The 12,590-nt window shown below is 42.2% G+C and overlaps 1 protein-coding gene across 1 annotated transcript; it reads right to left on the bottom strand.

The window, feature by feature from the left end:
• Positions 1-8,362: 8,362 nt before the first annotated feature.
• On the bottom strand, positions 8,363-11,789 carry LOC138337498 (uncharacterized). Its single transcript, XM_069287412.1, has 8 exons — positions 11,488-11,789; positions 11,362-11,440; positions 10,594-10,791; positions 10,439-10,539; positions 9,433-9,659; positions 8,858-9,390; positions 8,699-8,758; positions 8,363-8,572 (listed from the first exon to the last, which is right to left on the bottom strand). The coding sequence occupies exons 1-8, from the start codon at positions 11,787-11,789 to the stop codon at positions 8,363-8,365; spliced, it is 1,710 nt and encodes a 569-aa protein (XP_069143513.1).
• Positions 11,790-12,590: the final 801 nt, after the last annotated feature.

Here is a 12,590-nt window from a genome sequence, read left to right on the forward strand (position 1 = left end):
ATGGATGCAATCTCTCTTGACCTCAACTTGCGAACTTCTCTATCTAAAATAGCAACAGGCTCCTCCTCATAAGACAAGTTCTCATCAAGCAAAACTGAATCCCAACGGATAATGTAGTTTCCATCCCCATGGTATCTTTTCAACATCGACACATGGAATACCGGATGTACTCCGGACAGCCCTGGAGGCAAGGATAACTCATAAGCCACCTCTCCTACTCGCTTAAGTACTTCAAATGGTCCGATGTACCTTGGACTTAGTTTACCCCTTTTACCAAAACACATCACCCCTTTCATTGATGAAACTTTCAACAAGATTTGTTCACCCTCCATGAACACTAAGTCTCTAACCTTTCGATCTGCATATTCTTTTTGTCTATTTTGCGCCGCTAGAAGCTTTTCTTGAATAGACTTCACTTTCTCTATCGAATCCCTCAAAAGGTCAGTACCCCAGGGCCTAACCTCAAATGCATCAAACCAACCAATGGGAGACCTACATCTCCTACCATACAATGCTTCAAATGGAGCCATATCAATGCTTGAGTGATAGCTATTATTGTATGAAAACTCCGCTAAGGGTTGGAAGCTATCCCAATGGCCACCAAACTCTATCACACATGCACGAAGCATATCTTCCAACACTTGAATCGTTCTCTTAGACTGACCATCGGTCTGAGGATGGAACGCAGTACTAAGGTCAAACCTAGTACCCAATTCCGCATGCAATGTTTTCCAAAACATAGAAGTAAACTGCGTACCTCTATCTGATATGATGGATAGTGGAACCCCATGCAATCGCACCACTTCCGAGATGTAAAGTTTGGCTAACTTCTCTGCATTGTAAGTCACCTTGACCGGAATGAAGTGAGCAGACTTAGTTAACCTATCAACAATTACCCAAATAGAATCAAACTTTCCCAATGTCTTGGGAAGACCAACCACAAAGTCCATTGCAATTCTCTCCCACTTCCATTCAGGAATGGGCATTCTCTGAAGTGTTCCTTCGGGCCTCTGGTGTTAATACATTAATTGTTGACAGTTTGGACACTTGGCAATAAAGTCAACAATATCATTCTTCATTCTACTCCACCAAAAGTGTTGCTTTAGGTCACGATACATCTTGGTTGCACCCGGATGTATAGAATACCTTGAACTATGAGCCTCTGTCAGAATAGTGTTGATTAAATCATCGACGCGGGGTACGCATACCCTTCCCTTGATCCTCAAAACACCTTCCTCATCAATTTGTGCTTCCTTAGCCTCTCCTCGCAATACCTTATCTTGAATTCTGCGCAGTTTCTCATCATCAGACTATCTTCCCTTAATCTTGTCAAGAAAGGAAGATCTTGCCTCCACAGAAGCCAACAATCCTCCCTTCTCGTTTACTTCTAATCTCATCAAGTCATTAGCTAGAGTCTGAACCTCTCTAGCCAGTGGGCGTCTAGAAGCTTGCAAGTGAGCTAGACTTCCCATGCTTCCCGCCTTTCTACTTAGAGCATCCGCTAAAACATTCGCCTTCCGCGGATGATACAAAATAATGATGTCGTAGTCCTTCAGTAGTTCCATCCATCTCCTCTACCTCAAGTTCAAATCTTTCTGAGTAAAGACATACTGAAGGCTACGATGATCCGTGTAGACCTCACACTTAACCCCATATAAATAGTGTCTCCATTGCTTTAATGCAAACACCACCGCAGCCAATTCCAAATCGTGGGTCGGATAGTTACGTTCATGCACCTTTAATTGCCTTGAAGCATAAGCAATCACACTCTTCTCTTGCATTAGTACTGCACCCAAACCAGAATAGGATGCATCACAATAAACAATGAAATTCTTACCCTCTACTAGCAAGGTAAGGATAGGTGCGGTAGTCAACAAAGTCTTGAGCTTCTGAAAGCTTTCCTCACACTCATCCGACCATACAAATGGACCATTTTGCTTAGTCAAGTTCGTCAGTTGGGAAGCAATAGAAGAGAATCCCTTGACGAATCGGCGGTAGTAGCTAGCTAACCCAACAAAGCTCCTTATTTCTGACACATTAGTAGGTCTTACCCAATTCTTCACTATCTCAATCTTAGAAGGATCCACCATCACTCCTTCTTTAGAAACCACGTGCCCCAAGAAGGACACTGCATCTAGCCAAAAATCACACTTAGAGAACTTGGCATAAAGCTTTTTCTCCCTCAACATTTCCAATACCATTCTCAAATGCTCTTCATGTTCCTTCTTGATCTTTGAGTATACCAATATATCATCAATAAATACGATCACGAAGAAGTCCAAATATGGCTTAAAAATCCCGTTCATCAAGCTCATGAATGCAGCAGGGGCATTCGTAAGACCAAAGACATCACTACAAATTCGTAATGCCCATACCTCGTTCGAAAATCAGTCTTTAGCACATCCGTTGCCCGTATTTTCAACTGATGATAACCGGATCTCAAGTCAATCTTAGAGAAGACACAAGCACCTTGTAACTGATCGAACAAGTCATCAATGCGAGGAAGAGGATAATTGTTCTTTATGGTTACCTTATTCAGTTGTCTGTAGTCTATGCACATTCGAAAACTCCCATCCTTCTTCTTCACAAACAAAACCGGAGCACCCCAAAGAGATGCACTTGGTCTAATGAAGCCTTTGCTCAACAACTCTTGAAGTTGGGCCTTTAACTCTCTTAACTCTGCGGGAGCCATTCTATAAGGGGGTATAGAAATGGGGCGTGTGCCCGATTCAAGATCGATACAGAAGTCAATATCCCTATCTGGTGGCATACCATGAAGATCTGCAGGGAACACATCCAAAAACTCGCGGACTACCGAAACCGACTCAATCGAAGGTACTTGGGTAGTGTCATCCTTGAGATGTGCCAAGAAAGCTAAACACCCTTTACTAACCATTTTCTTAGCACGAATAAAGGAGATGATACGCACCGGATTGGAAGTTTAGTCACCCTCCCACACTAACGGATTTGTCCCAGGCTTGGCTAACGACACCGTTTTAGCATTACAATCCAAGATCGCAAATTGCGGAGAAAGCCAAGTCATACCCAGAATTACATAAAAATCAACCATTTCTAAGATAACCAAGTCTACATAAGTATTGCTCCCCACAAAAGTTACAAGACAAGACCTATACACCTTTTCAACTATCACAGACTCACCCACCGGAGTAGAAACACGAATAGATATGTCAAGCAATTCACAATGTAAATTAAGAACTTTAGCAAATGCGGAAGATACATAAGAAAATGTGGATCCGGGATCAAATAATACAGAATACATGCAATCACAAACCAAAAGATTACCTGTGATGACAGCATTAGATGCCTCCGCTTCAGACCGCCCAGGGAAAGCGTACAATGGGCCCTACCGTTCGTCTGTCCGTTGCCCCTACCATGTTGTGATGTAGTGGCTCCAGTTTGCCCATCACCTCGGCCGTTTTGGTGACCACCATTTCCTCGACCACCACGCCCTTCAGAAAACCGGCCTCTACCATGACCACCTCTACCTCTAGCTATTGGGGGTCTGTAACTCTGTTTTGGACAATTTCTCCTAATATGTCAAGTCTCCCCACATCCGTAAAACTCTCTGGAGTCAAGCATAGGTCTCTCGGAGAAGTGTTGACCGGTTTGAGGTTGTCCCCCAACTACAGTCTGTAGTGAAGACTGAATTGGTCAGACTGAGTAACTTCCCGAACCCTGTCCTCTAGTGCAAGAACCATTAAACTCACCTCCCTTTCGAAACCTTTTTGATGTCGATGTCATAGTGAAGTCGTCTGGCTTCACTTCTTCCACTTCTATCACAAAGTCTACCACCTCTTGGAAGGATTTTGCCGTTGCCGCTATCTGTAAGGACGAAATCCGCAATTCCGACCTCAACCCCTTCACAAACCGGCGAATTCTCTCTTGTGGACTGAAACATAGTTGGGTGGCATACCGGGATAATGCACGAAACTTAGCTTCATATGCATTGACCGACATCCTACCTTGCTCTAGGCTCAAGAACTCATCCCTTTTCCTATCCCTCAAAGTTCGGGGGATATACTTCTCCATAAACAAGCTAGAGAATGAGGCCCAAGCCATAGGTGCTGCCTCTTTTGGTTGACACTCGATATGTGACCGCCACCACATTTTGGCGTTCCCTTAAAACTGATAAGTCACAAACTCCACACCAAACCGTTCTACTATACCCATCTTGTGTAGTAGCTCGTGACAGTCAACCAGAAAATCATAAGCATCCTCCGATTTAGCACCCTTGAAGACCGGAGGTTTCAATTTCAAGAACTTACTGAAAAGTTCATGCTGATCATTTGTCATTATAGGCCCAGTAGTGAGACGTGGAAAAGTGTCTATGTCCAATGAGGCCTCCATACGAGGAGCCATAGTGGCTGCATGTTGTACTTCTAAAACCGGAGGTGTTGGCGCAGAAAACACTGGAGGTGCCTAACCTTTATTAGATAACCCTCTAAGATAAGCCAGAACCTGATTGATCATCTCTGGGGTAGGTTGGGGTGGCATTTCCTCATTTTGCACTTGTTCATTCACCCCATCCTCCCCCTCTCTTATCACTTCCTCAGTCGGTGGAGGACTCACCGCCCTAGTACCAGATGGGCTCGGTGCTTGTCCTCTTCCTCTAGAGAACATCCTCCCACGGCCCCTTGCCGCTGTTCTTTCTCGAGCTACAGCCCCAGTGGCTGGCTCAGATGCACCCTGTACCGCCGGTGCTGGTGTTGGTGTTGGCGTAGTCGTTGCTATAGTTCTAACCATCTGCGAAAGAGAGTGAAGATGGTCAGATACCAATTCGTATCGCCTAGATACCAATTGGACTCAAGTAGTAGCACGAAAGAAAGAATGAAAGAGTGAAATTTTCTTAAAGTCTTATAGCCTCTCAAGGAAAAATAAAGGCGTCCCCCTACCGTTCCTTAAGACTCTACTAGACCTGTTCTTGTGTGATGAGACCAATGAACCTAATGCTCTGATACCAAGTTTGTCACGACTCAAACCGGGTTGCGACTGGCACCCACACTTACCCTCCTATGTGAGCGAACGAACCAATCTAAACCTTAACATTTCAATATAATATCAACATGAAGTAATGCGGAAGACTTAAATTTATTAATAAAAATCAATAATCAACTTCTATAACTCAAAACTTATCATTCCCCAAAATCTTGAAGTCATCACCACAAGAATATCTACGATCAAATGACTAAACTAAGAGTATTCTAAAAAGCTAAAACAAATAAAAGCTAGTCCATGCCGGAAGTTCAAGGCATCAAGACATGAAGAAGAAGATCCAGTCCAAGCTAGAAGCGTTAGCTCACCCTGAAGATCCGGTGTGACGAAGACTGGCTAGAATTACTGTTGAGTTGAAGACGACGGTACGTTTGCTGCACTCCACAAATAACAAGAAGAAAAACATAAAAGTAGGGGTCAGTACAAAACACGGGTACTGAGTAGATATCATCGGCCAACTCAAAATAGAAAACAGTATATACCAAGTAATATCATAAACTCAACTATGATACTCAACATGTAGCAACAACAAGTACTATATCATTAACAATTACCGTCAAGTTCACACAAGAGGACTCAAGCATCAATACCATACTCATTTGGAAATTAGGTTCATTATATTGAGTATATTAACATCTTTCAAGATTCATTATCTTTATTTCTCTTGTGTAGGTATGTGACACTCTGCTCCCTCATATTCATTAATCCTCTTGTGTCGGTACGTGACACTCCGATCCCCTACTACTATGTGTCGGAACGTGACACTCCGATCTCCTAAGTCTACGTGTCGGTTCGTGACACCTGATCCCCTAAATCTACGTGTCGGTTCGTGAAACCCGATCCCCTAAATCTACGTGTCGGTTCGTGACACCCGATCCCCTAAATATACGTGTCGGTTCGTGACACCCGATCCCCTAAATCGATGTGTCGGTTCGTGACACTCGATCCCCTAAATCTACCTGTCGGTTCGTGACACCCGATCCCCTAAATCTACGTGTCGGTTCGTGACACCCGATCCCCTAAATCTACGTGTCGGAATGTGACACTCCGATCCCCTAATCTTTTTCTATCAATTCATCAAGCCTTCTTTCTCACCAAGGCATCATCAATCTCATTACTTTAGTTCATCAAGCCTTCCTTTATATCAAGGCGTCATCATTAACAAGAGATTAGGTTTTTATCAAGATTTGGGATTCAAAAGCTTTATCATGCTTGTTTATTCACAATTACATAATCATATTCATGCAAGCATACAAATAAGCATATAGAGGGATTTACAATCTATCAATACATATCATTCACTATTAAGAGTTTACTATGAATATCGTAAGAGAAACCATAACCTACCTCCACCAAAGATTAGTAATCAAGCAAGAAAATTTTTCTCCAAAGCTTTGTGTTTCCCCTTCTCGATCGTCTCTCTCTCTAACGATTCCCTTTTCTCTTTTTCTGTTCTTTTCTTTTTCTTATTCCAACCCTCTTTCTTTTACCCTAATTAGTATATAATTAAGAATAAAAGATGGCAATAATGCCCCACTAATTAACTTAAGGTTACTTCTTTTAACCCCCAAGTAATTAGACTTATTAACATTAACCCACTAACTTTATAATTAAGGCAAGAATAGTCAAAAACGTCCCTTAAAACGTATCAAGAAATCTGACCCGGACTGGGATTGCCCAACCTGTGACGGGCCGTCGTGCCTGCGACGGTCCGTCCTCCAGGTCGTCGCAAAGTTCAGAGACCCAAATTTCCACCAAGGGTCTGTGACGGTCCGTCACACCTGTGACGGTCCGTCCTGCCATTTCGTTACGAAGTTCAGAGAGTCGATTTTCAGTACCCAATTTTCAGTTTTTCTAAGTGTTTTGAAACGAGACCCTGCGACGGTCCGTCGTGCCCATGACGGTCCGTCGTTGGGTCCGTCACCTCAGCCTATTTTTCCAGAATAAAATCTGCTGCTCGAAACGACTAAACAGGTCGTTACATTCCCTTTCCGTTGAGCTTTTAACCAATGGAATCTATTCAAGTGTATATTCATAATAAGGTTTAAGAATTCATAACACTCACACTTTTATGTGTTTAACCTTGAACTAAAAATAAACCCCAAATTTATAATCAAGTTTATAATTCTTGATGTCAATTAAAATTTCCACTATCATAGTTTTGAATTTTCAAAATTAGGATTGCATCACAATTTTTTAGAACGTCATAATTTAAATGGTACTCACAAAATCTTATTCATCTAATATTTAAATTACATACTAATATATCAAAACTTAAACCATAATATAATAACTAATATACTGAAATTTACGCCTAATGATGCCATTAATGTATTCTGCACTATATTTTTCCCCCTTTCAACCCACTAATGATAGGCTCATTATGAACCAATCATTGACCCACTAATGATTGGCTCATCATGAACCAATCATTGACCCAAATGATTCAAATGATTCCATAATTTCTAATTATTCACGTGATTTTCTATTCTGCCTTTTTTTACTCATGTGCAATCTTCATTTATTATTATACACACATATATAAAATTTATTATGTAATATTTCTATATGCAAACATCTTTGTGCAGAAATCAAGAAAATTAAAGGAAAAGAAAACTTACCTTACGGAGTTCGTAAGCCGCAAGTGTAGAGAAACCCTTGCCCCTTTTTTTTCTTTTCCTTATTTATTTTTTTGAATTATTTATGTACTAAAAGTGGTGAAACTTTACCCACTTTTTTTTTATAAAATAGCCTAAAAGGTATAAGGTCTTAAATTTTTTATGACTTTAGCCCATTAACTATTAGTTTAATCAATTATCTACAATTATTCTTTCATTAATTAACTCAAGTTAAGCAAATATTCAAAATTTCCAAAAATGACCTTCTGGGTCATTACATTATCCACCACAAAAAAACATGTTTGTCCTCGAACATAAAGTAAAAGAAAGTACGTGATGCTTCAAAAAGTTGTGGATATCTAGCACGCATGTCAGACTCTGTCTCCCAAGTTGCCTCCCCCGAAGATCGGTGCTTCCATTGCAGTTTCAGTGAAACAATATCCTTAGTTTTAAGCTTTCAACATGTCTATCCAAAATAGTTATACGCTCTTCCTTAAAAGTCAAGTCTTTACCCAACTCCACGGACTCAAGTGAAAGCACATGAGATTCATCTGGAATATACTTTCGAAGCATAGAGACATGAATAACAGGAGAACTGCCGACAAACTAGGTGGCAAGGCCAACTTATACGCCACCTCTCCTACTCAGCTCAAAATCTCAAAAGGTACAATGTACCTTGGGTTAAGCTTGCCCTTCTTTCCAAACCTCATCACACCCTTCATTGGTGATACTTAGAACCAAACATGATCACCCTCCATAATCACTAAGGCTCTAATTCTCCGGTCTGCATAACTCTTCTGTAGACTCTGAGCTGTCAATAATCTATACTTAATCACACGGACTTGCTCCATATGAACTCTAAGCAAGTTTGTATCCAAAGAGTCCATCTTCACCGAATCAAACCAACCAATAAGAGACCTACATCGTCTTTCATACAACGCCTAAAATGGGTCCATCTGGATACTAGAGTGATAACTGTTATTATCAGAAAACTCCGCTAAGGATAAATGTTGATCCCATCTAGCACCAAAATTGATCGCACACGCTCGAAGCATATCTTCCAATACCTGAATGGTCCGCTCAGACTGCCCATCAGTCTGAGGGTGAAAGGCTGTAATCATATCTAACTGAGTACCCAGACCATGCTGTAATGCCTTCTAGAAGTGAGAAGTAAATAGTGAACCTCGATCCGATATGATAGAAATATGTTCTCCATCTAGTCGCACAATCTGACTTATATATAACTCAGCTAACTTTTCTGCCGTATACTTCACCCGAACAGGAATGAAATGGGCAGACTTTGTTAGCCAATCAACAACGACCCAAATAGAGTCATAACCACCAATTGTGGTATGAAAACCCACAACAAAGTCCATAGTAATCCGCTCCCACATCCAGGTAGAAATAGGCATCCTTTGAGATACACCCTCGGGCCGCTGGTACTTGCACTTGAACTGCTGGCAAGTCAAACACCTCAAAACAAAGTTTGAAATATCTCTTTTCATCCCACACCACCAGTAATGCTGACTCAGATCATGATACATCTTCACCGCTCCCGGATGGATGTAATACAAAGAACAATGGGCCTCCTCAAGAATCAATCTAATCAAATCGCATGACCTGGGCACACAAATTCTGCCTCTGGTCCACAAGACTCCGTCATAATCAAGGACAGCCTTCTTAGCTTCCCCTATCAATACATTGTCTCGAATGAGACATAATTTTTCATCATCAAACTGGTGTGCACGTATTTGCTCGACTAAAGAAGACCAAGCCTCAATAAAAGCAATCATCCCATCACTCTCTTCTGAAATCTGCAAGCGGACAAGACTGTTAGCTAATATCTGCACATTTCTAGCCAATGGTCTCTCTTCAATACTAAGAGCTACAAGACTCCCCATGCTAGGAGTCTTCCTACTCAGAGCATCGGCCACAACATTAGCCTTTCCCGGATGATACAGAATGGTCACATCATAGTCCTTCAGCAACTCAAGCCATCTCCATTGCCTTTTGTTCAAATCCCTCTTGCTAAAGATATATTGAAGACTCCGATGATCAGTGAAGATCTCACAGTGCACCCAATAAAAATAATGACGCCATAACTTAAGTACAAATACCACAGTCGCCAACTCCAAATCATGAGTAGGGTAGTTCTTCTCATGGGATTTCAACTGCCTAGAAGCATAAGCAATCACTTTCCCCTTCTGCATCAACACACCACCCAAACCAACTCTTAAAGAATCACAATAAATAGTAAAGTCTACACTCTCCTCAGGAAGAGTGAACACAAGAGCATAAGTCAACAAAGTCTTGAGCTTTTGAAAGCTCTCTTCACACTCATCACACCACTAAAAACCCACATCCTGTCGAATCAATCTAGTCAATGGAGCTGCAATGGTAGGAAAACTCTGAACAAATTGTTGATAATAGTCTATCAATCCCACAAAACTCCTAATCTCAGTAGGTGAAGTAGGTCGCGTCCATCTTCTAACTGCCTCAATATTGGTCGGATCTACTCTAATACCCTCCTTGGACACCACATGTCCTAAGAATGCCACAGAAGTAAGACAAAGAACTCAAACTTTGAGAACTTGGCAAACAACTTCTCTTCTCTCAACCTCTGAAGTACAATCCTCAGGTGTCGTACATGGTCCTCCTCAGTCTTAGACTAAACCAAGATGTCATCGATGAAAACAATAAAAAAAGAATCAAGGTATGGTCGAAAAACCCCATTAATGAACTCCATGAATGTTGCAGGGACATTAGTAAATCTGACGGACATCATTATGAACTCATAATGCCTATACCGGGTCCGAAAAGCTGTCTTAGGGTTATCTGATGCCCTAATATTCAACTGATGATACCCAGACCTCAAATCAATCTTAGAGAACAATGATGCTCTCTGTAACTGTTCAAATAAGTCATCAATACGCGGAAGAGGATACTAATTCTTCACTGTTACCTTGTTCAACTGTCTGTAATCAATACACATTCTCATAGTCCCATCCTTCTTCTTCACAGACAATACAGGGGCACCCCAAGGTGACACACTAGGGCGAATTAAACCCTTACTCAATAAATCCTCTAAGTGATCCTTCAATTCTTTAAACTCTGTTGGAGCCATACGGTATGGAGGGATAGAAAAAGGCTTAGTGCCCAGCTACAAATCAATAGCAAAATAGATATCCCTATCGGGAAGAACACCTGGAAAATCAGAAGAAAATACATCGGGAAACTTCTGAACCACGGGAAAAGAGTGCATGGCAGGTGGTTCAACACTACTATCCCGAATAAACGCTAAGACAAACACCCCCTCTCCACCATCCTCGAAGCACGAATAAAAGAGATAACCTTTCTAGGATAAGAGCCACTAACACTCTTCACTCAACCCTCGAAACACCAGGCATTGCTAAAGTCACAATCTAAGCATTACAATCAAGTACAACGTGATAAGGAGAAAGCCAATCCATACCCAAGATAACATCAAAGTCTACCATCCCCTGAATGATCAAGTCTACCCAAGTGTCATACCCAGCCAAAGAAACAAGACAGGATCGATACACTCGATCTACCACTAAGGGCTTGCCCACGGGTGTAGAACCACGAATAGGTATAATCATGCTATCACATATTATATCACATTTAGCAACAAAATACGTAGACACATAAGAGAATGTAGAACCTGGATCAAAAAACACAGACGGAGGTCGATGGCATACTGGGATAATACCTGTAATAACAACATCAAAGGTCTCTGCCTCAGGTGTCCCCGGGAAAGCTTAGCAGTGGCCTCCTCGTCCACCTCCAGCCTGGGTGGTACCCCTACCCTCACTCAGCTGAGCTGCAACACCACTACTTGAAACTATCACTTCTACATGACTGAACTCTGCCATGACCTCTACCCTGTGGTACTGGTGGTCTAGTCTGGAATGAAGAATTAGGTCGAGGCCCACCACGACCTCTTTGAGAAGTACACTGACACATTAGATGATCGGGATCTCCACAAGTAAAACAAAATCTATTACCTGGGAACTGCTGTGTGGACCCTGAAAATCCACTATAATTGCCTCGCCCTGTAGGTCGCTTCTGTGAACCGTACGAGCCCTGATCCGGGCTATTAGAACCCCTAGATGTCTGGCCACCCTCAAATGTCGACATAGATGCATGAATAGGTCCCCGCTGCTGAAAAGAACCACTCACTCTCTGTGATCCCCTCCCTCCTGATAAGGCACCATGAAATTGGCTTGATATACGAGCCCTTTTTGGGTCCCCAAACTCCTCTCTCTACATTAATTCCGCCTCTTTGGTGGCGCTCACAATGGACTGGAAAGCAGCTCCCTCCCTAGATGCCCGAAACACAGTTGACCTGATAGATAAAGTCAATCCCCTCACAAATCTGCGGATCCTCTCTTTATCATTTTGAATAATGGCCAATGCATGCCTAGACAACTCGCAATAAAGCACCTCATACTTTGTAACCAATAAACATCATGTCTCAGACTCTCAAAACCGCAAGCGACACTCCTCTCTCACGCTTCATGGGATAAAACGATCTTGGAATGCACTAGCAAACTGCTCCCAAGTCACTGGTGGAGATCCAACTCGCAAAACCCCCGAATAAGTCCTCCACTTGTCTCTCGCTGGTCCACAAAGATGGAGTGTAGCATATCAAACCCCATGTGACTCAGCTAATCCAACCACCTCTGGTAACTCTCGGCAGATAGTTAGAAACTCACGAGCGTCCTCACTCTTCCTACCCTGAAACTGAGGTGGGTCAATCTTTTGAAATATCTCATACCTACAATGATCATCCTCTGTCAGAACAACCATCGATGAAACTTGACCCCCAACTGCTGGTGCAACATCATTTTGAACCGCGGGATCTACTGGTAGTTGCCCCACCGCATCCTGAACAACTGGAGCTTGTTGTTGCTCCTAGGTCTGAGCCCCCTCTCTAGT

Source organism: Solanum lycopersicum, chromosome 7, assembly GCF_036512215.1.
Source record: "Solanum lycopersicum chromosome 7, SLM_r2.1".
Lineage (NCBI taxonomy): Eukaryota > Viridiplantae > Streptophyta > Magnoliopsida > Solanales > Solanaceae > Solanum > Solanum lycopersicum.

Coding starts and splice junctions, on each gene's coding strand:
- LOC138337498 (XM_069287412.1), bottom strand. CDS start 11,789: ATGTCGACATTTGAGGGTGGCCAGACATCTAGGGGTTCTAATAGCCCG. Junction 9,391..9,432: donor CTTGCAGATTTCAGAAGAGA/GTGATGGGATGA, acceptor GGTCTTCTTTAG/TCGAGCAAATACGTGCACAC. Junction 8,573..8,698: donor AGTCTGAGCGGACCATTCAG/GTATTGGAAGAT, acceptor GACCCATTTTAG/GCGTTGTATGAAAGACGATG.